The sequence below is a fragment of the Chinchilla lanigera genome, unplaced genomic scaffold (genome assembly GCF_000276665.1).
Source record: "Chinchilla lanigera isolate Chin_1 unplaced genomic scaffold, ChiLan1.0 scaffold00006, whole genome shotgun sequence".
Taxonomy (NCBI): domain Eukaryota; kingdom Metazoa; phylum Chordata; class Mammalia; order Rodentia; family Chinchillidae; genus Chinchilla; species Chinchilla lanigera.
In genome coordinates this window covers 28,519,376-28,542,270 of record NW_004955407.1, presented here as the reverse complement: position 1 = coordinate 28,542,270, position 22,895 = coordinate 28,519,376, and the positions used below count along the sequence as shown (strand labels likewise).

The window sequence follows — 22,895 nt, the reverse complement described above, 5'->3', positions numbered from 1 at the left end:
TATACACACACACACACCATAGCTAAGATAATTGTACTACTAATCTCTATTGGTTTATTGAAAGGAACAGGTACTGTTTAATTGTTTGATCAATCTTGCATACCTATATCTGGCAATCGGAGCCACTACTTTGGAGATAACAATAAGTAATACAACTACCATTGTTGATTTCCTATGTTTTGACATTCTGTATCATTTTTGTAGCTTTTGTGTTGTTCTATTTTTGTCTTTGTTTTTGTTATTTTGTTTTTGTTCTTTTCTCTTTAAAATTAAAAAAAAGGACAAAGTTCTATGTAAACAAAAACAACAATGTTCCTTTGCTCAATTCTTGAAAGGATTGGACGAGACCCACCCACGTTAGACTGCTTTCCTCAGTCTACCTACACAGACACATGCAGAATATGCTGTATTCAGTCTATTTACAAAGACGCATGCAGAATACAGTTTGACCAAATACCTGCCTTGACCGAATAACCTGGGTGTCTTTGGCCCGGCCAAGTTAACAAATCAAACTAACCATCAAGATGATGTGATCAGAAGCATCTTGTGGCAGCTCCCATCCTGCGGACAACCAGCCCACTCCTTCGGCTCCTCCTCTTGTTGGTTCTTTCATCCTCCGGCTGCCTGAAACATGGATGCTGCCATCTTGGATTCTAAGACTGAGAATTGTACTATAATAATGGCGGAGCAAGTTGAAGCCTTGAAAACATCATGCAGTGTAACCCTCATCTTTTTCATGAGAGAACAAAGAAACTTCCACCTTGTGTAAGCCACTGTTATTTGGTAGACTTTTGCCCTTCACAGCTAATTCTAACCCTAACTGATGTACTATCCTTTTACTTCCATTGCACACAAGATAGGATTACAGATCAGATAACAAACCTGAAGAATATCTATGATTAGACAGAAAAAAGAAAGCCTGCGTAGCTCACCCACTCTAGGGTGAAGGTAATAAAGTCTTACAGCCCAGTAATTGTTGCATAGCCATTCAGAACATTGCTTCATCTCTGTCCAAAAATAGATTAGAGAAACAGAATTCTGGTGCTTGTATTCTCATTTTTTCCTCTTTTACAAAGATTTTGTATCCTCGTTTTTCTCTCTGAATGATCTGGGATTGCCCCTGCTTAGATGGTAATTTGCTTTCACTACATTCTTCCTACTAAGTTAAGCAAAACTATTCAGCAGCTGGACAATCTCATATCTTATTAAATAGAATGTTGCTGTTTTGCAAACATTTGTGAGGAGCTTTGAGACATCTTCAGGAATGTAGATTTAGCCAAAAGGCAAGATCACGAGATAATGAGAAAATTCTATTGTAGCATGATGGACATTAAAACGACTTTGTTAAACTGCACCTCAATGGAGACCTATGATCAGAGGGCCTGTTATTTGATTGTTGTGATGCTTTTGAGGGGAGGGAGTTGTTTGCTTCTTTGTTTGTTTTTTGGTAATCCCAAGTGCTGGGATTACATGTATGTGACAGCAGGGCCAGCTGTGACACTTTTTAAATAAAGCTAAGAAAGAGTTTTTTGTATCATGATCCACACCAGCACTGAATGCCAGTTATAACCCTAAACTTCACAGCCCATAGTTTTATTTGACTATGAAACAGTCTTGCTTTTCCTTTCTTCCTTCCCTCCTTCCTTCCTTCTCCCTTCCTTCCTTCCTCTCTTTTGAACAACACTTACTAACATTTTAGCCAAGCATGGCTAAAGTGTAACCTCAGCACTCAGGAGGCTAAGGTAGGAGGATTGCCATGAGTTTGAGGCCATCCTGGGCTACAGAGTGAGTCAAGGCCAGCCTGAGCTACACAGCGAGACTATCTTAAACAAACAAACCCCCTCCAAAAAAAACCCCAACACTTATTAACATTTTAAACACTGACATTGACAGAACACGGTTCGGAAATGCTATACTGGGCTAAGGATACAGCTCAGTGGCACAAGCACCTGCCTGGCAAGCACAAGGTCCTGAGTTCAATTCCTGGTACCAAAAAAAGAAAGAAATGCCGTACCGTCGTCTACTGCCAGGTCACTTTCTTCTTACAAGCATGAGACCAGCTTAGAAGAGATACACAATTAGGGGCTGGGGATTTAGCTCAGCGGCAAAAAGCGCCTGCCTGGCAAGCGCAAGGTCGTGAGTTCGGTTCCCGGTACCAGAGAAAAACCAAGAAAAAAAAAAAAAAAAAAAAAAAAAAAAAAAAAAAAAAAAAAGAGATACACAATTATACGGACACATTTGCAGGACCCTGCCACACTATCCCACTGATCAGAGTTGCCTGTATTTATAAAAATACAGGACATTCGCTTACAACCAGATTTTAAATGAACAACAAACACATTTTAATTATAAGTAATTCCCACGCAATTTTTGGAATATACTCATACTAAAAAAATTAGTCACTGTTCACCTGATTTCTTAAACTAATTCTCCATGGAGTGTATTTTTTCTGGCAACCCTCCTTCTGCACAACCTTAGGGAGGAGCACTTGCCTATCTACTTGGTTGAGACTTCCGGGTGTTTCATGGGGCTTTGCTCCCAGGTAGGTTACAGAAGTAAAACAATGAGCCTGGCTATGCTGTTTTCTTTACTTGATCCTGAAGCACACCCACCGCTTCAGCTTGCCGGTCTGTCCTGGAGACTCTGTATGTCCCTTCGGACCCTTTCCACCCATCTCAGAGCCCGGGAGCCTGTCTGCATGGACCACAGCGATCGCCTTCTCTTGCCCTCTGGCTTCTAGTTGAGCTTGGTCAACGGAAGCCCCCAGGAGAAGATGAAAGGACAGAGAAGAGATGGGGTGCTTTATCCTCTTGCTCCTTGCCAAACCCTGTGTGCATTTGTCCCTCACCAAAGGACAAGTGCTTGAAGAGGTTGGTGTCAGAAGAACCTCTCCAGGGCTGGGGATATAGCTCAGTGGCGTAAGGGCCTGCCTGGCAAGCGTGAGGTCGCAAGTTCAATCCCTGGTACCACAAAAAAAAAAAGGACCTCTCCTACAGCTCATTCCGGATCCCAATGCCGTTCTTCTGCTTGCCCTTGAAAGCCTCAGGGAGATGTTCCCGAGGTGGCCGACCCCAAGATCTTCACAGCTCTTCCAATTTCCTTTTTCCTACCCTCAACTTTACACACATTCCTGTCCTTAAGCTCTCTTTCCTCACCCCCTTTGAGCATTTTCCTCTTCTCTAAGCAGGACCCTGACTTACATGAGGAAAGACTAAGGTGGATGGTAACTAAAGAGGTCTTGTGCAAACTTAACCCTGAATCTCGAATTCATATCCAGTTTGGTCAGGAATTCTGCATTGGGGGTTTCCACACCTGGCTAATGATAAAGAAATGCTTTGTTTTCTGTTTCTGGACCGGCTAGCTCAAGATCAACAAACACCGTTTACAAGGCTTGTTGCAGTACCCTAACTCTGCATTTATGCTGAAATCATTGTGTAACAGGTTGGAGGCAGAGGCCAGTGTATTTAACCACTATCAACATTCATCTCTGTACAAAGAAGAACAAAAAAAAAAAAAAAAAAAAAAAATTGGCCCGCAGAGCAGTGACTCCAAGCTGAGTCTTGATTTTGTTTCTTGCCTGGGGTCTGAGATCAGACCGGCAAGTTCACATCATTCGTTTCCAGAAATGCTAAGTCCCAAAGGTTCGCCTGAACAAACTGCATGTTCTGGGAACCCGGAGGGACAGACACAGAGCAGCCTACACGCAACGCAGAACAAAAACAGAAGAAACCACCCCAACTTACCCATGACCAATTTCTGGCTATTTTTCCCAGCTATTTTTAAATAATCAAATCACCATAGTGTCTATGGCATTTTGGAGAGTGCAGGGATTGTGAGTCACATCCTTATTTACAGGAATAAGGGGGGGAAGTCAGCTTGTTCAGCATTTACTCCGTTTATGAGAAGTGAGCCGGCAATGGAGAAGCCGGAGCACGGGGCCTGCTTCACGTATAATTTTACCTTGTCCTGCAATCTCTTTATCTTTCCCTCCTCAGGACTCTGACCTGAGAGAACAGTCCCTGCCCAGACTCGTTCAGTGACAGATAAAACATACTGTCTTCCTTTGCATCACGCGGTCCTCCTCTCTTGGTTGAGGAAAAAACTTGGTTCCTCCTTTTTACTCACTGAGTCAGCCTTTCATGCTAAGAGCGCTGCCCTCAACTCCGTAAGAAGCCAGTAAAGAGTTCTTAAAAGCCCAGCTCCCCGGAGAAAGACTGGTTTCCAGCACTGTGACTCAGGTCCTCATTCTCTGGTCATGATCATAGCTTTCCTAATCAACCCTCGTAAAAGCCGCTCCTTCCGGAGTCTGCCTCCGGAGCTGCCCGAGACGTGCACACACTCGGGACCGACGTGAACACTCCTGGAATTTCAGACAGCAGAATGAGTCGGTAGGATTGTTAACACACTACCCAGAAACTCGCTTCCCAAATGTGTAACGAGTTTTCCTGCCGGGGGGAATTTGTTTGTAACTAATGAGAACTAAAAACTATATATTCTCAGTTAATGAAAGCAGAATGGCTAAGATAGGTGTTCCGACACTAAAGGACCCAGTTGTCTGTTCTGGGAGTTATTTCATCTCTACTTTTGTGATTTCCCTCCATGTGATCCACATCCCCAGGTTTGATTATTATCATTATTCAAAAATAACAGTGATGGTTAAAAAAAAATGTAGTTTTAAAAGTTCAAGCACAAGAATACTCTGTTCTTGGCTTGGCAACTTTGCAGGATTATCGCTGTTACCAAATTAAATTGATCTGCTTTTTATAATGACAGGACACTTGATACTGTATAGAATCTATTATTTATATTCTAAGAAGAAAAGGATTCATTAAAATGACTTTATAAAGTGCATAACAGCCTTATCTATCGATCTATGAATCCATTTATTTAAATAGGAATAACAGCTATATATAGCATTCTAAGCAACTGAAAATGAAGTATCTTATAAAAGAAAAACATTCAATGATATTCTAGTGGAGAATACATTACCAGTCATATGCTTAAAGTTATTTAATAGCTTCTCTTTGTTTTTAGGATTAAGGTCAATATTCTTAATATAATCTTCAAATTCCTGCTTTATTTCACAATTTCATCACATATTGTATCCTTCATATGTCTTCATGCTCAGCCACACTGGCCTAACTCTTTGAGTGTGCCACAGGGCCTTTGCATATGCTTTCACTGCTTAGATCTTCTTCCTCTGCCTGCCTTCCTTGTTTCTATAGCTCTTGCTCATCCACAGATCTGATCTGATTGGTCACTGCTTCAGGAAGCTGTGCCTGACACTTCATTTCAGTTATTCTCCCTATTTTGTGCGCATCCGTAAATCATATACTTTTTTTCTATATTTGACTTTATGTATGATCTGTTGCTATGTAACAAATCACCCCAAAGCTTAGTGGCTTCAAACAACATTTATTCTCTCCAAAGTTCCTGAGAACTGGGGACCGGCAGCACTTCAGCAGGTGGTTCTGGCTCAGACTCTTCCCCAAGACTTCGCTCAGCATAGCAGCCGGCCTGCAGGCACTTGAAGCTCTGCCTGCGACCGAGAGATCTGCTTCTGAGTTGGCTTTGTGGCTGTGGGCCGGGGGTTTCCTTCCTTCCTGTGGGCCTCTGCCTTGCTCCACTTGATTTTCTTCGTAACACTGCCACAGGCCCAGTCCAGAGCAAGCGACCCAAGGGGCAGCAGGTCAGAGGGAGACTTTGGTGTCTTCTGTGACCCCATCTCACAGATCCCATGCTGTCCCCTCAGCTTGTCTCTGCTTGTGGGAAATCCGTCTTTAAGCCTCCCTCGCACTGAAGTAGTTAAGAGTTTGACTGTCGGTCACACATGACCACATTCTTTTCATGTGTTCCTACAAATCACCTTTGCCCTAAGGCTAACAGGACCTCTGTGTGTTTGTTTTTAATGTTCTATAGCATTATTCTTATGGCTAATAACAAGAATATTATAAATGTTTGAAGATAGAAATTTCTTTTTTCCTTTTTTCCTGTGTGTATGTGTGTGTGTGTGTGTGTGTGTGTGTTTCAGAGATCAAACCCAGGCTAGAGCTGTAACACTGAGCTAACCCTCAACCGTAAAGATAGAAAAGTTTTAAATGATCTGCGTTACACAGGTAATACACGTGATAAACAAGATCAGTGGAAACTGGCCAAATAGAAGAAAATTAAGACTGATAAGTAATTCTGCCTCCAGGGTTCTCTGACTTGTGATACATGAGATGATGCTCTCGTGTACTGATGAATAAAAATCTGCTGAAAACATTCCTGCGTAGGGAAATGCTATGCATAACTTTTGGAAAAACATAGTAAGTTTCAGGCTGAGGCTAGCAAAGATATGAAAACTATTTACTCAGTGACTCCCCAGGCTCAGAACAGCGATATTCAAATATTTTCACCCCATGACATGATTTTCATGCTGGCAGAGAGAAGGGCTCTTGGTACTATATTTCCCTGCCCCACTCTTTCTGCAAAGAGCTGTCGTGCTCGAGTTCTTTAAACAGACAATTCGTTCGGGATGAGCACTGACCAAAAATGCATCTTTGTATTTAGTGACGCTTAGTACATAAGTTACTCTCCTTTCTCCCGTCCCACTGACCTGGATTTTTATAAACTTATAGCACATCTCCTTTATATTAGAATTTGTAAGCCTGGGAGTTACTGAAAAGGAAGGCTTTTCCCGGGTCACAGGTGATTTCACCTTAGGCCAAACAGGAAAGAAGCATAAGGGTGAATAGCCGAACAGAATATGAGATCTTTGGGATCTGAAGAAAAGCTTCATTTTACAAATGAGACAACTGAGGATTTAGATACTTAAAAGCCTCTCAGAGTCTGCACCACAGGGCGAGAACCCCTGGCCCTGCAGTGTGCTTCCCGGCAGCGGTGCCCAAACTGCTGTGACTAGTCCAGCCCAGGGGACAGCAGTCTCAGTTGGTCTGGCAAGCGCTGTGCTGAGGAACTTGCTGTGCACTGCAGGACGTTTAGCAGCACCCCTGGTCTCCACCCCCGGATGCCTGCAGTACCCCTCACCGTCATCCTGTCAACAAAAAAAGAAAGCATCTCCGGACACTGTCAAATACCTCTGGGAAAAAATCACCCCCAGTTAAGAATCGCTCACCTATCCAAGGCCATCTTATTATTTTCAGGAACTACTCTTTCTGTTTGTGGACAAATTCCTCAAGGCATAGATTCAACATAATTAGTATTACAGCTCTGAGCTGTTTATATGGGAAACCACAGTCTTTCCAGGGAAAAAGACTCCAGTGTTGTCGTCACTGTTTTCAGCACAGACAGCAAGGAATCCATTCTAACGAAGTTGGGCAAGCCAGCTTTCAGCAGAAATGGGGTTAAGAAAGGAGAAAAATACAACGCAGCAGTTTTTAATCCATGTTTAATGAAAAAAGAGTTACATGAGTAGAAATGGACATAAAACGATCCATTTGCGAAAATGTGGTGATGGCTAGAATGAAGGAAAAAGCACTTTAATTCTGAACTTATGCACATGTTCTTCTCAGTTATTACTGACCTAAAACGCCTCCTTAAGTCCAAAGAAAAGTAATAGTTATAGGGCCAGGGATATAGCTCAGTAGCACAAGCACTTGCCTGGCAAGCGCAGGGTCCTGAGTTCGATTCCTGGTACCAGAAAAAAATATCCTACAAGTAGTAGTTATAATTTCACTGATATTTTCATGGGAGCTGACCCAAGCAAGGTCCAAACAATACTTGTTCATTTCCCCCAAACCCTCCAGAACACACAAATGCACAGGCAGAGACGGTGCCCGTGAGTGAACACAGATGAAGAAAAGCAAGCCTTTTCTCTTTCTTTATTCCAACAGCAAGCCAGCACTGGCAAATGAGCTTTTGGCACAGAAGTGATTTCTGCTAATATTTTTATGAGAAAACTTCTATGGATATGCATGCGACCATTTATTCTCAAGAAACCTATCAGGGAAGGATTGCGTCTGACTAGCAAGCGTAAATATATGCAGAGACGTTTCGAATGATTTATATGTGAGCCGACTGGAAATATGAAAGGCATGAAATTTAAAAATGCACAGACGTGGAACGAGGATGAGCATTTTACTGGTTTGTTTCACGGCTCATGATTTTTAGCAGGGTCAGTCAATATTCTATTTTTATTATTTCCTATCCTGATGTATGGCATGATCGTATCTTCCTAAATAAGAAAATATATATATCTTCGAAAAAGAATTCTGATCTCTGAAAATATATACTGGTAATAGCTTTGCACTAGTGATCTCACTTACAATAAAATATCCCTTCTCTCAAGCTAAAAGCTGGCAAGCATTAAACTCTCATTCTAGACATTTGCCATGTGGGTAATAAACAGAGGCAATAGATTTTATTTTCCTATCCCTTTAAAATAAAAGGCTTTTGGCCAGCGCACAGCAGTCACCAACCTCCCATGCTCACATGTAATAATTTCAAGTTAGGATGAGCCCTGCCTTTTCTGATACTGTATTCTGAGTTTTTCCAGCTGTTCGACGCATTGTGACTGGGCCAGCTTCAGGGTCCGATTCTCCTCCGTCAGAGCCTCAAATTCCCGCACCAGCTGGGCAGCATCCACTTTCTCCTTTTCTGCCTGGTCCAGCTTGGCGATGAGCTCCTTTCTGAAGATTTAGGGGATAGGACGGGAAGAAGGACAGAGGTCAGTGCAAGCAAATCAAATGATTTCATTTGGAAGCACCGTTTGTTTTATTCTGTTCTTCCTAAATGTTTACCTATCACAGCTTACCTTCAACGGCACAACTTCTAGTGTTACCAGCATCACAAGTTTTATATCTCTTTATTTTATTCTAGCACCTCTACTAGACACAAAATATTAAGTATACATAAAAATCCCCCAAAGTCCTTAAAGTAACCTTTTTAAGTATACAACTAATAGTCGAAGTCATAATTTAAGGGGTAAAAAAAGGAAAAATCAATCTACAAATTTATACAGAGGCCTATCGTCTTGTAGGGTGAACCACTTTGTCTCATCAAATCTTTGTCCTGCAAATTCAATGGTTATCTACTTTCATTTCCTACATCTGAGTTAAACAAATCTTTATTGGGCTTCTTCAAATTGAAAAAGAAAATTCCTAACTCTTTTCTTACACATATTATTTTCCAAATCATCGCTCTAGACCTTAGGTATAGTTATTCCTATGTATCCATGAAGAAATGGATCTAGGACTCCTCACCCCCACCGTGGACACCAAAACCTGCTGATGTTCAAGTCTCTTCTATAAAACGGCATGGTATTTGCATGTAACATACACATCCTCCCACATATATTAAATCACCTCTAGCTTACTTATAATGTGTGATACAGCATATGTGCTGGCTAAATATGTGCTTGCTGTACTGTATCATTCAGAGAATAAGGACAAGAAAAACCACACACCCTGACTACATGGCATATGATGTAGGCTGGCTGAGTCCATGGAGGTGGCAATGTGGACAGGGAGGGCCATTGGCTGCGGCCTCATTAGCAAAACAATATCTGCCTTTTGTGCTGACCTGACCCTAGAATTGAGGAAGCAGGCTGAGGAGCAGACTGCAGTGACAACGCCTGAGAAAAATTCAGTTCTCAATAATTATGTGTTAAATAATTCATTGATGTAAATGCAACTAATACGGAGTATTATGATTCATGTTTAAATTGAATGAAACAGAATCCAGAAAGGCTCCCCCTCTGTGGGTCAGCTAATTCTCATCTAGACTGAACCTAACAGAACTCTTTGCCCCCCATTTCTTTCTCCTCTATAAAGCAAAGAAAAATCAGTGATCTGATACACAGTTCTCAATACTGGGTCTCCAAAAGGAAAGGCTTTGCACTGCTCATGTTAATATCATATAGTCATAGGTAGCTCCTAGGTAAAGTCTTCTTTAAGATTTGAATTTCTTTAGATTAATATGTATTTTTAAATATAAATCAGTGCGTCAAATCTGTGACTTCAAAGATCTCATGCCCTAAGAGGATGATAACTTTTGGAGAAGCTGTCCATGTAAAACTGATCTAAAGAAAAATATTGACTAAGTAATAACACAGATGTGACATTGCATGGAACTTGTACCCAAATGACAAAGGCTTACAGCACAATGATGCCAGTCTAAGCCTCAAACACTGTTCTTTTTGGGGATCCAACCCATCCCCCCAAAAAGACCTGGAGGTTCTGAGTGCATTCTCAGAGAACAGGATAAATTCTTGTCTAAAGTAGTAACAGCCTGAGACACAAAATAAATAAATAAAGTAGGAATGATGTGGCCTTAGTGTGGAAGGCAGCTACGCTAACCACTACACCACCAACACTGGCCTTAGTGTGTAACACGTAGAAATACTATCTTCATGGCATTCATTCATCACTTCACTGACCACATTTTAAAATCTTCTCTTCCTTTTCGGAGTAATCAAATACTGACCTGATATTATATAATGTGAAGAGGAGAAGAAAGGAAAAGATAAATTTCTGACAAGCAATAATATTTAACTTTATACTGGAAATAACCCCAGGATCACTGGAAGTAGTGGTTTTCTGAATACAAACCCAAACCCGAAATGTTCCAATAATTCAGAACTAGAAAACAACCTGGCCATCCTATCCAGTAAGGTTTCCAAACATTTTTGAGTGAATAAGACTATTATTTAAAAAAACCTCTAAACACCAACCTACGTGATCCAGTATATGTGTATTTATTCATAAGTTATAAATTATATATGTTGCTAATATAAAGCATACCCACATATAGATATATAACAGGAGAAGATTGGATGCTAAAACTAATGGGTGAAAGTCTGCTGGAGAAGAAGATATTAACATATTTTCATACTGTATATTCACAAATTACTCATTAATTGCCAAGGGTAAATGTATGCTGAAACCTACAGGGCCACCACTTTAGCCAAATGACTAATGTTGACATCACTGCTACAGAGATAAGTAGATATCATATATGTGCAGAGTTCACAGCATCATTTCTTTGATATTTCTGTCCAAAATACATAACCTAAATCTAACCATAAGGAATACCAGACAACATCCACTTGAAAGAAGTTCTACAAAACTGACAGCCTATATATTGAAAAATGTCAAGAAATGTTTCATACTCAAAGCAACCAAAGAAAAAGGACCAGTCAATGTATTGTGCATCTCCATACTGGAGAAAAATAGCTTTCAGAGATGTTACTGGGGAAGTGATACAATTTGAATATGGACTGTGGATTAGACAAATTTAGTGCTCCAACTTTGCTTTCTTGATTTTAAGTATTATGCCATACATAGCTAAATGGGAGCACATCCTTGTTCTTAGAAATACTCACTAATGTATTTAGGGTAATGCCGCATGATGGTGTATTTTACGCATATGTAAATGTTTACATATATACATATATGGAGATATATTTACATGCACTGATATGTATATGTATATTTATAAATATAGATAAATATAAACATAATTATATATATTTATGACTCAGAAGAAAAAACTTCACTGGGGAGGGATAAAGCAGATGGAGAATTATTCCATAACTGATAGATCTAGTAAAGAATACATGGGATTTCTTTATTCTACTTTGGCAATTTTCTTACAAGTGTGAAACTATCAGTATAAAGTTATTTCAGAAGGAGGACAAAAAGTAAATCAGCATAGATGTTCTATTACTTCCTACATTCCATGCACTGCCTTTGTACCCCAGTTGGTGTCCACAGAAGAAAGTTAGACACTGGAAAGAAAGTGCTCAGTGGGGTACACAGAAGACAATCTGGAACATCCATCTGCACGCACACAGAGGCCCTCGGAGACTCGCCTGCTGATCTTTGGATCTTCCACAACGTCAAGAGAACTGGCTCCCAATAAACGCTTGCTGAATGCATAATTGAGGAAAAAGTACAACAGAGGAAAGTAATTTGTATTTAAAGATCAGGAAACTCAGCTCTGAGCCTTCCATTTAATTTAAGAAGTCACATGGCTAATAAGACGAGGCTAAAAATAAAGCCCGTCCTGATGAAGTGGTAGAGCTCTTTGCTTAAGCACAGTTGAGATGTAAATGTCAATAATCAAACACTGAATAGTAAACATCAGCCTATGACTGTCTCAAAGAAATTAACAAGTAAAACCTATATAAGAAAAAAAAATAAAGACCCGCTGTCCATCAAGTCATGTGTTCCTGTTCTGTTTTTCCCCTTTGAAATTACCTGTGTCCTATTTACTTAGACATACATAAATTAGGAAGGAATGGAATTTTGCTTTCAAATTTGGGAGTTGGTAGTGCGAAGTGTAATAATGGCTCTTTCCCTGGGTCATTTAAAACTCCTGAAGCCATTTATTACTAGTTTTGACTAAAAGAAATAATGAACCACAAAATCACCAATTCTGTAACTACAAGAAATAGCCAAGACTATCTAGTCCGATCTTCCTACATTAAAGAAAGTCAATAATAATTTCATCTTTAATGGAATTAAGAAGACTCAATGGTTAGGTTTCTAGATTAGTTTCATGTACTTGATAAGCAATTACACAGATATCCAATGGAAACTGTAAAATGTCTGTAAAACCAGTAGGACCTATATATATATATATATATTTATATATATATATAAAAATATATATATATTTTTTTTACACTGATCCATTAGCAATTCATAATTAAACTGTGGTATATCAAGCTACAGAAATTGTCTTATAAATACACAATATTGAAGAGCAAATCAATATTTATAATCAACTAGATTGTGGTACTCCCTTTGATATCTTAGTTATCATTACTAACATTCCCTTCAGTTTAATGTAATATAGGGGTGGAGGACCACGGATACAGGAACCTTATTTCTTAACTCAGATGCCTGTAACAAAGCTTTGCACGTGATTTAGTTCATGCTACAAGGGTCATAACCTCGGGCTATAGCATAGATCATCTATTGTTCCCATCCTAAGCCACATGCTGAGAAAGTTTTCAGTTGCTAAGATAAATGAGGGAAGGGAGATTCCAAAAGTTCCAGTAAAAAAAGAATTTAGGACCTTATGGAAACTTATTTCTAAATTAAGGAGATTATGCTGCAGGAGGTTGAAACCTAGATTCACCACTGGGACAAATAGTCTTTGTTCTGGAAAGCCCACTGCTGTGGTACTTGGCATTTTTAAAGTAAACTAAAGACTTTTATTAGGAAAGGCAAAATTCTAGACAGTTTGGACCCAATGCATTAAAGAGTTTGGGGTCAGAAATATACTCCTCACAGGGTAAATTTTATTTTAAGTTAGAGGTTTAGATCTCATGTATTGTTGCCTCTGCACAGAAGTATATAGGAGAATATTTATGCATGAAAGAAAGAACAAATGCTGCAAGATGATAAAAAGGATTGAAAGTCTGCCTTCATTTTATGTGGAAGGAAGAATAAATTATGGTGTTGAACTGAAGTTTCCAAAGCTCAGTCTAAACCATGGTATGGAAACCCTGCAACTGGATAATGCATAGGAAATGTACTAATATCCTTTGGGAGACTAAGGACAGTACCGCACCCTTGCAGGAGGAAGTGAGACTTATTCTAAAGCAGCTTTTGTCAGGGTTGGCATAATTGACATTTTGGGTCAGACATTTCTTTGTTTTGGAGGAGTTGTGCTGTAGAGTAACATTTACAGTTGCATTATAGAAAATTTAGCAGCATCCTTAGCTTCTCACTGAGTATCAGCAGTGAAGACATCGTCAAGTTGTTACAACCAAAAATGTCTCTGGATATTGCTGATGTCATGGCAATGGGGAGGAAGAGAAGAATTTCCCTGTTTTTGGAATCTCCCTTCCCTCATTTATCTTAGTAAGCTACAGAAATTCTTCTCTTCCACTCAAAGGTAAAAGAAACTTCTACCACCATTCCCCTGAGAAGACTTGACCAAGATGTTTCCTTGCTCTGCTGCTCCCTGAGATTGTACTGGAGACTTCTTCCTTGGCAAGGGAACCTACTTAAGGCTCTCTCACCAAAGACATGGTAATATTCTGTCCTTTTTAATGTGGTTTCAGACAGACAGTGAAGTGCAGCAATATCTGGAAATGAAACTCCAGTTAAAAAACCAGACGGCATAGAGTTACATGCTGTAAAAGGCCGCAAGCATTGCAATTGGGCCCTTAAAGGAAAGTATAATCTCACAGCCTGAGAGGTCCAGGGTACTGAGATTTAACAAGGAACTAATTCCTAAAATGAAAGAATCCCTTTGGCGATTCTACCTCCTTAAGCAAAGTGAAGAGCCAGGATAGTACTTTGGCCTCTTTAATCATTCACTCAATAGGCATTTCCTGATGATATCGCATTGCAGACTAGGCAATGTACCTTCTAGGGAGCCAAGTTAGCCTTGGGACACACATCTTCACTGCCAGGAAGTGAACTCAAACCCCACACTTTATCCAGAAGGCAAAGCACCCATGTCAGCACGCTAGGAAGAGAGGGTAGAACTTCTACCCAACACTCCTATACATGCTGTAAAACACCTGTGGAAAAATAGCTCCGTCTACTTTTTCTCAATGTCAGTGAAAACATCATTTCTGAAGCCTAAGAAAATATTTAAGAGAAATAGTCTCGAACTATAAAAGCGAGGTTTGGTTTTCTGTGTTTTGGCGCTATACAATTCTTTTTCAAACAAATCATCCCCTGAAATTAACTAAAACCAATGATTTTAACTTTCTCTGGTTGATCCCAGTACAGGGCCCAGCCTGACACTTCCCATCCCCGATCTCTGAGAAGCTTCCCCAGAACACCGTATCCAAGTCTCTGCCTTTGGCAATAACCTGACAAATAAATGTTTCTATGTAAACATAAAATTATCCTGTTGGAAATTTCAGAATAAATTAATTATAATGACTTCCATAAAAGTAAGGCTACTTTTAGCTTATACTTTAACATATCACATAATTATCCTTTTCCCTCATCCTGATATAGTTCCCCTGGATGAGGGGCTCTCCTTCAATCACCATTTCAAATATTTTATAAGGACATCAGAATAGAGGTCTCACAATCATTGTGGTGATCTCCCTTGAAAACACCCTTTGAATGGTTTTCCTGAATCCACTAACATTATATCATATTTTAACCAAATTATGAAAAAGCAGCCCACTTAAAAATAAGGGATCTCAACAGACATTTCTGCAAGAAAACCTAGAGATGGCCAATAAGCACATGAAAAACTGCAATACCATTAGCTATCTGGGGAATGTAAATAAAAACACGTGAAGACACCATTTCATATCCTCAAGGGTGAGCACAATCAATACAATAAGCATTAGCAAAGTTGTACAGAAGTTGTTTCACACACTACTGATGAATATGAGGATGCAATTCTTTGGGAACAATCTAGAAGTTTCTCAAAAGGTTACACACTGAGTTATATGGTCCAACATTTCTATTTCTAGGCATGTACTCAAGAGAATTGAAAACATATGTCCATTCAAAAACTTGTATACAAAAGTTTATACTGGGATTATTTTTAATAACCAAAAAGTGCAAAAAAAAATCCCCTCCAACATCCACTAACCACAGAACAGTTGAAAAAAATCTATGTCCATGCAGTGAAACATTATTCCAAAATCAAAAGGAATGGAGTACTAACGCATGATACAACATGATGAACCTTGGAAATATTATGCTAAGTAAAAGAAGCCAATTACAAACTACATATTATAAGATTCCATGTGTACAAAATGTCTAGAAGCAAATCCACAGGGACAGAGATTAGTGTTTGCCCATAGTCAGGAATGATGAGGAAGGACTGCTCAAGGGTTCAAGGTTTCTTTCTAGAATGTTCTAAAATTGTGATGATAGTTGCACAACTCTGTGAAAACACTGGAAACCACTGATTTGTTAAACAACAACAAAAAGTATACGGTATTCTTCAACCTGAAGAATCTATCTCCTTCTGACATTCTAAGCACCCAGCACCACAATGTTTCATAAATAGATCAGAAAAGTGGTTTCTCCACTGGACAAGATAAAATACTGTATCTGGAACAATGCTATCTTTACAGCTGATGGCAATTTAGTTGGAAATATTTTACATTTTTCTGTCAGTGTGTGTGGTGCCGCATACCTGTATTCTGGGAAGTAGAGGCAGGGACATTGCAAGTTTGAGCCTAGCCTTAGCAATTTAGCAAGACTCTGTCTCAAAATAATAAAGGAAAAAAAGGGTGGGGGATGTATCTCCGTACAAAGACCCTGGGTTCAACCCCCAGTATTAAAATAAAATAAAACTTTCAAACAATCAGTGACAAATTTCAAAAGCCTTAATTGTCAGTACCTTATTTCCGAGAGCTTTCTATTACATATGTAAAAAGTGAATGTGTGCATGAAACTGCTTACAATAGGTACTGGAAAAGCAGGTTATAATATATGCAGTTATAAAGACATATCTCTTCATATGCAAAAGTCCTAGAATGAAGTAGGCAAATGGTAGCAATCGTTCTTTAAGATTTTCAATGTAGTTCTCATTTTATTTTTAGAGGAAAAAAAAAATGTTTCAATATAAATAGGAAGAAGCTTCTTCTACATCATTGGTCCTAAGCCAGAAATAAGTCTTTAAATTGGATTCATTCCATGGCAAGTTTATAATCCTAGAAAATTTTTGACTTTCTTTATTCATCTCGTAGACATGATTAAAAACAATAGTTATATCAACTCTTATGAATCCTCCACAAATGCTCCCAAGCTTGATCCAGGGAGCCCTCCTCTGGAGATGTGGGAGAACTTCAGTCTGGAGTTCACGTATAAGCTTTGCCAGAACGACTCCAAGGAAGAAAAAGTCTCTCATAAAATACCTGAGTTAGCATCTTTGTGTCTAGCTTATGCTAACCGAACACCAGAGGCAACCTAATTAAGCATCACACTTTAGGAAATAATGGAGAAGAAATTCTCATCAGAATCATCAAAAAATATACAGCTAATCACTGGGTCAAATCCATCTGGTCCCATTCATCTCGCTTGAAAACAAAGGCTGTCTAGAAAAAGATTCGTTCCAAAATGAATTTCTGCTTCTGCAACATGCTAGTGAAAATGACTGCTCATAATTCTTGGAAGATGAGTAAATAAAACCATGTTTCCTGACTTAGCAATTTATCTTAGCAGCACTTTATTGCTGATATTGACTCTGTATTTTAAATGCAGACCGTTACTAATTACAAATAAAATATATACATCCTATTATAACCTATAAGCAACCTCGCTCATATTTGACCTGTGCACATGCCATGGTGGGTGTTTGGAACACAAAGAAATGCTAACAGGTGTTCACATCTGCAGGAACCAGAGACACTCAGAAAGACAGGGAAGAAGTGGATAAATACTGAAAACACGAGCCTAAAAAAACTACAAAAAAAAGAGTCATCCAGTGAGTCTTTCTTTGCTCAGGAAAAGCGTTGGTCTTTGTGTGGCGGCTGCAGTCGAGTCATGGGCTGAACACTCCTCCAGGAAGGGCAGCATTTGCCCAAGCATGAGGAAGAAAAGGGCACTTTCGGCCCAGTGTGTGTATGAGCCCGCGCCTGCTGTAGCAGGATCCACCTCCTGCCTGGGGAAAGGTGAATAACCCAATGCAAGAGCAGAGAGGAACAAGACAGAAAGTTCTGCAGAGACACTAGCCATAGGACGGTGAGTCTTGAAATCCGGTCCAAGCTTTGGCTGTCACTTTCTAACACAGAAGCCCTAGGCCAGGAAACCAGGTAATATTGCATCAACTGACATTCAAAGTAATAAACCCTGAACCCAAATGATGGAACTGGAAATAGAAAGAAAAGACCCTGGAGATATTTGCCTAAAAGGAAGAAATATAAATAAGAGAACTTGGCCTTTGTCCCACACCCAGCCAACTATTTAAGGGAAGCATTCAGATAAGTACTTGGCAAAAGAATGAGTGCTGCAGAAAACTACACGGGCACCAAAGCGGGGGGGGGGCTGGGCAACTGCCCCACGGTTCTAGGAGGCGGTATAAAGCTGTCTGCTGGCCACCTTCTTTCCGGAAGCTGACTTTGTCTTTTCTTATTTTAATGTTGCGGTAGTACCCACAAGTTATTGTCTTTCTTAACAAGCACCAAGGATATATTTCAAAGACCAGATATGACTCATTCTCTTGTCATTAGCCTATCATATTTTTAAGTGCAACATACACAAATATAAACTTGAAGAACGTATAATTTAGTGGTGATTCTATATTGTCAAAAAGCAAAAGAAAAAGTAAAATAAAATAATAAAAGGAAAAAGCAGGCTAGGGATATAACTCAGTGGCACAGAGCCTACCTGGCAAGTGCAAGATTGTGAGTTTGATTCCCAGTACAAAAAAAGAAGGAAAAAGCCAAATACGGCAGTACAGTGGCACATGCCTGTAATCCCAGCATGCGGGAGGCTGAGGCAGGAAGATTGCTGCAACTTCGAGGCCAGCCTGGGCTACAAAGTGAGCTCAAGGCCAGCCTGAATGGCATAATGAAACCCTATCTCAAAAAGAAAAAAAGAAAAAAAAAAAGGCAAAAAGCTATATGTGAGATTTCTTTAAGTAACAAAGTTCTCCAGGTTCAATCTGAAGACCTTATAATTAAATACATGACCACCTGTTTTTGTTTTTTTTTCAGTAGTCCCACTGCAGTTCACTCACACACATACACACACGGGCAAATACAATCATAGGCTACTGATTACATAAGTAAACTTTTCCTGCAGCATTGGTCAAGATATTAATAATCTTCAATTACTTTATGAAACTTTTTGTAGAAATCAGATCTATAAATGTGCATCCCCATCACTTTATTGATCGCCATTTTTTTTTTTTATATTGGGAATCAAACTCAGGACTTCATGCTTGCCAGACGGGTGCTATGCCCCTAAGCTATATCCCCGGCCCCATCACCTTGTTGAAATTCTTAAACCAAAATGATAGCCTAAGATTTGTAAAGTAAAGGTTGTGATGTTGGTTTTTTCATAAAAATCACGTAATCTCTTATATTCAAAAGTCTTGGTTGAATGTGATGTCTTAAGCAGGGTAAAGCTAGGAAGAAAGAAAGCACTGAGGTCTGATAAACTGGCCAGTCCTATGAAAGCAAGGTATATAATCTGATGCTCTGAAAGAATAAAAAAAAAGAGAAGCCACTGGGATAGATGTTGGCAGAATTGAGTGCAATTAAAGAGGAGGATTCTAAAATAAAAAATTATGAGTGAGTAAAACCGGAGTGTTCTAATTAATAGAACTATATAATTCCCTACCGCGGAACAAGCAGAACTGTAATGGTAATAAACGCTATCAAGATAAAAACTTACTTGAACTGTAAAACGCAGTCAGCTAATACATTTGTTATTCCAAAAAGCTACCCAGTGGCTTCTTCATTTAAAGTGAGGAAACTACCACATAAGCATTAATTACTATCCACCCCAAGCCAAGGCGCTCTTGGTAATTTTCGTTTCCTGAACTAAGATATCTCATCAGTTCAGAGCTGGAAGCATTCCTACTGCCCTTTTTGCTACACCATAAAGCCATCGATCTACAGCAGGACTATTTAGATGATTCCTACATCCTCTCCTCTCCCGCCTGCTCCAGTCTTTGCCCTGGAGAAAGGGGCTCCGGGGTGAGCGCTCAGAGGGAAAGTACTTACTTCCTTTCCTCAAGCAGGGCGATCTCTCTTTTGACTTCATGGTATTCCTCTGCGATTTGGCAGTGCTGTTTGTACACCTGCATGGATTCTGCTGAGTCATGACAAGGTGGCAGAGGCTTCACAAACGAGAGGGAGAAACAGCAGTGAGTTCATTGCTTTGCGTCAGGAGACATTTCCCACCGTTTCGCTCCGCGGCCATTCTTCTGAGGGAGACTTTTTGCATGAAAGCAGCACTGTCAGTGAACACTGAACAGAGTTTGACTGATTCTGTTTGACTGAAGGTGGAGGCACGGACCTATCCTGCCCACACACAGAGTCCTGAGACCCTTTACATGTCACTTACTTGCCTTGTGTTGGAGGAAAAATGTCTCATAATGTTTTACGATTCCCCCTAGAAATCCTCACCTGCTTTAGAAAGGGATAGTTATGGGGAAATACTTCAGTTATCTGTTTGCATCGCCCCATCCTGGCTGCTTCAGTGGCTGGCAGCCACCATCCCGCTGCAGGGTGGAGTAGCCCCACAGGAAGGACTCTTCTGAGAAAAGCACGCGACCCGGAGAAGAGCCACTGGGCTGGAAATACTGCTTACCAGAATTAATAAACCTGTGTGAAAGCTCAAACTCTGAATAATATGCTTGGAATATGAGGACATGAGAGCACAGATTTGTGTTTCTCCTTCTCTCCCCGTCCGTGAGAGGAAAAAAGCCAGCTTGGCAACCCTCTCTGAACAGAAAATGGTAAAAATTCCACTTCTAGAATTTTTTTTGAGTCAGGGTCTCAATGTGCAGTTCAGGCTGACCTTTAGCTCACTATGTAACCCAGGCTGGTCTCGAACTCACGGTGATCCTTCTATCTCAGCCTCTCAAGTGCAGGGATTACAAGCATCTGCCACCACGCCTGTCTTATTTTTTAAAAACTAGTTTTCCTGGGTTTATGATTCTAGTTTCATTAGTAACATGTGACTAAAAGCATTATTTTTATAGGGACACTAGTTGATTGTCACGTAAAGAGTTTTCATAATAATTCTTTTAAATTATTTGCGTATAAAAATATGAGAAATAGGAATCATTGTTTTGTGTGTATGTGCGTGGTACAGGAATCAAACTCAGAGCCTCGCGATTGCCATGCAGGCATTGTGCCGCTGAGCTACATCCCTCACCCAAATTCGTTGTTAAACAGACTCTTCAGTCCCACCCTTTCTTCACAATAGTCTATCCATGTAAACTATATCTGACCAACTCTTATTCTCACCGATTTTATATTAACTTTTGAGAGCTATGAATCCTTTATTTTCTTCCCTTATAGTCTTCAAAGACACAAATTTCTTTGAGTGTCATATTCAGGGATCCTTCACAGACAAGAAAGTAGAAGGGAAACCATTATTAGACAAGAGGAAAGGAAGAGGGGGAGGGGAAAGCGGGGCGGGGGAGGTGAGGGCAGGGAAGAGGAACAGGAAGACATGTAAAACACATCAGGCACACAGAAGCTTCCCCCAAAGATGTGAACCTGGAGCGGGTGTGGCAGTGGCGGTGCAGGGAGGTGGGTGATTACAGGGTTATGTGCGTGTGCAAATCTGCCAAAATGAAACCCCTGAATTTGTATAACTGATATGTACTAATAACCAGTGTAGGAAAAAACTGTTATAAAAATTCAAAGGGTATTGTTTTATTGATAAATAAGGTGACCCCATTTATTCATTATGAGATCTCTGAGTAGAGATTTCTAAACGAAATAAAAGGGGAAGAAGGGTTGAAGAGAGGGGAGGGGAATGGGGGAAAAAAAGAGAAACTAAGATATTTCATGTACAGGTACAAATTCCCTACTCTGATTGTGATCATTATGCATACTGTATCTAAAATGTACCAATAGGAGCTGGGGATTTAGCTCAGTGGCACAGCACCTGCCTGGCAAGCTCAAGGTTGTGAGTTCGATTCCTAGTACCAGAAGAAAAACAAAACAAAACAAAAAACAAACAAATAAATTGTACCAATAAACTTAATTATTAAAAAAGAAAAGAAAAGAAGGAAAATTAAATAGCTAAACACACGTATTGGAATGTCACAGTAAGCCCCGTTAATATGTACAATGAATGTATTTATTAAAAAGTAAAAACTTTAAAAGATTTTTAAAATTCTAAGTAGTTCAGGGTCAACTTTACCTTCACTTGAAACATTGTTATCACCTAATTCATGTAAGATCTAATAATAATCATATCATATAGCCTCTTTCTCTGCTGCTCTATGAAGATAGAGCATAAACAGCCCATTGGAACTATTACCCCTTCTTATATAGAAATAAGTTGAAAAGTAGTGAACGGTAGAATTATGTTCTAATTCATTCCTTGAGAGGAAGCTGTTGCCAAAGGAATTCAGAACTCCTGGTTCCTCCAGTCCATATCCCAGAAATTGCCACCCACTCACCAATTTTCACCTGTTCAGCTGGCAAATGACCAGGTGTAACAGTCAGCGGAATGTAAGCAATGTACGCTGGGCTTCCTAGCCAAGCTGTTAAATCATCTGTGCCCTGTGAAAGTATTTAACTGCTGGCAGCCTTAGACACCAGCCACATCCTATCCTGTCCTTACGAATACCACACACGCCACACTCCATTCAAATGAGACTCTGATACATAACTTGCCACTTGCAAGCGGGAGGATCACAAATGAGGCATAGGTAGGCATGCAACAGCCAGAAGATTCTAGAATTCTGTTCCAAGGATTCACAAGCTTAAGGGAATCTACCCAAGAACAACTCTAATTCAAAAGAAAAATTTAAAAATCACATGTATAATTATTTGGGCAGACAGAGATTTCTTTTCCTTCCCATCCCTTGCTTACCACTTTGCAAAGTTTTTTGAATTAAGTGAGAAATTTTTTTCATATTTTGTTGGCCTTCTTAATTGTGGGAAATTTAAAAGCAGAATGCTGCTGAAGGCGCACAAGGGAAGAAACGTAGTACTTCAGAATGTTTTTAATATCCTCATAAGCTCTTAGCAAAATAATCATGTGACCTATATGTAATCATGTCTTCCAAGCTTTCCTACAATAAACAAGTGGCAATTTAACAAGAATAAGCAACTGGGCATGGTAATGCACACCTCTAATTCCAGCTACTTAGGAGGCTGAAGCAGGAGGACCACAAGTTTGAGGTCAATCTGGGCAATATCACAAGACCCTGTCTCAAGATTACAAAACAAAATAAAATATAATTTAAAGGGCTTGGATATATCTCATAGCTTCCTGGATTCCAACCCCAGTACCACCCAAAAGTACCAGCCAAAAATA

The 22,895-nt window shown here is 39.7% G+C and overlaps 1 protein-coding gene across 8 annotated transcripts in view; it reads right to left on the bottom strand.

Annotated features, from left to right (window-relative positions):
* Window positions 1–7,372: 7,372 nt before the first annotated feature.
* Window positions 7,373–22,895, bottom strand: part of Map3k7cl (MAP3K7 C-terminal like) — a 74,701-nt gene continuing 59,178 nt past the window's right edge. For 6 of the 8 annotated variants that reach the window (XM_013504040.1, XM_013504032.1, XM_013504048.1 and 3 more), the window contains 2 exons: window positions 19,613–19,728; window positions 7,373–8,630 (listed from right to left, as the gene is read on the bottom strand). In XM_013504040.1, coding sequence (XP_013359494.1) covers window positions 8,450–8,630; window positions 19,613–19,728 — 297 coding nt within the window. In that variant the 3' untranslated portion in view covers window positions 7,373–8,449. Of the gene's footprint in view, window positions 8,631–19,612; window positions 19,729–19,955; window positions 20,144–22,895 lie in introns of those variants that run through there. The other 2 variants (XM_013504056.1, XM_013504061.1) reach the window with 2 other exon arrangements.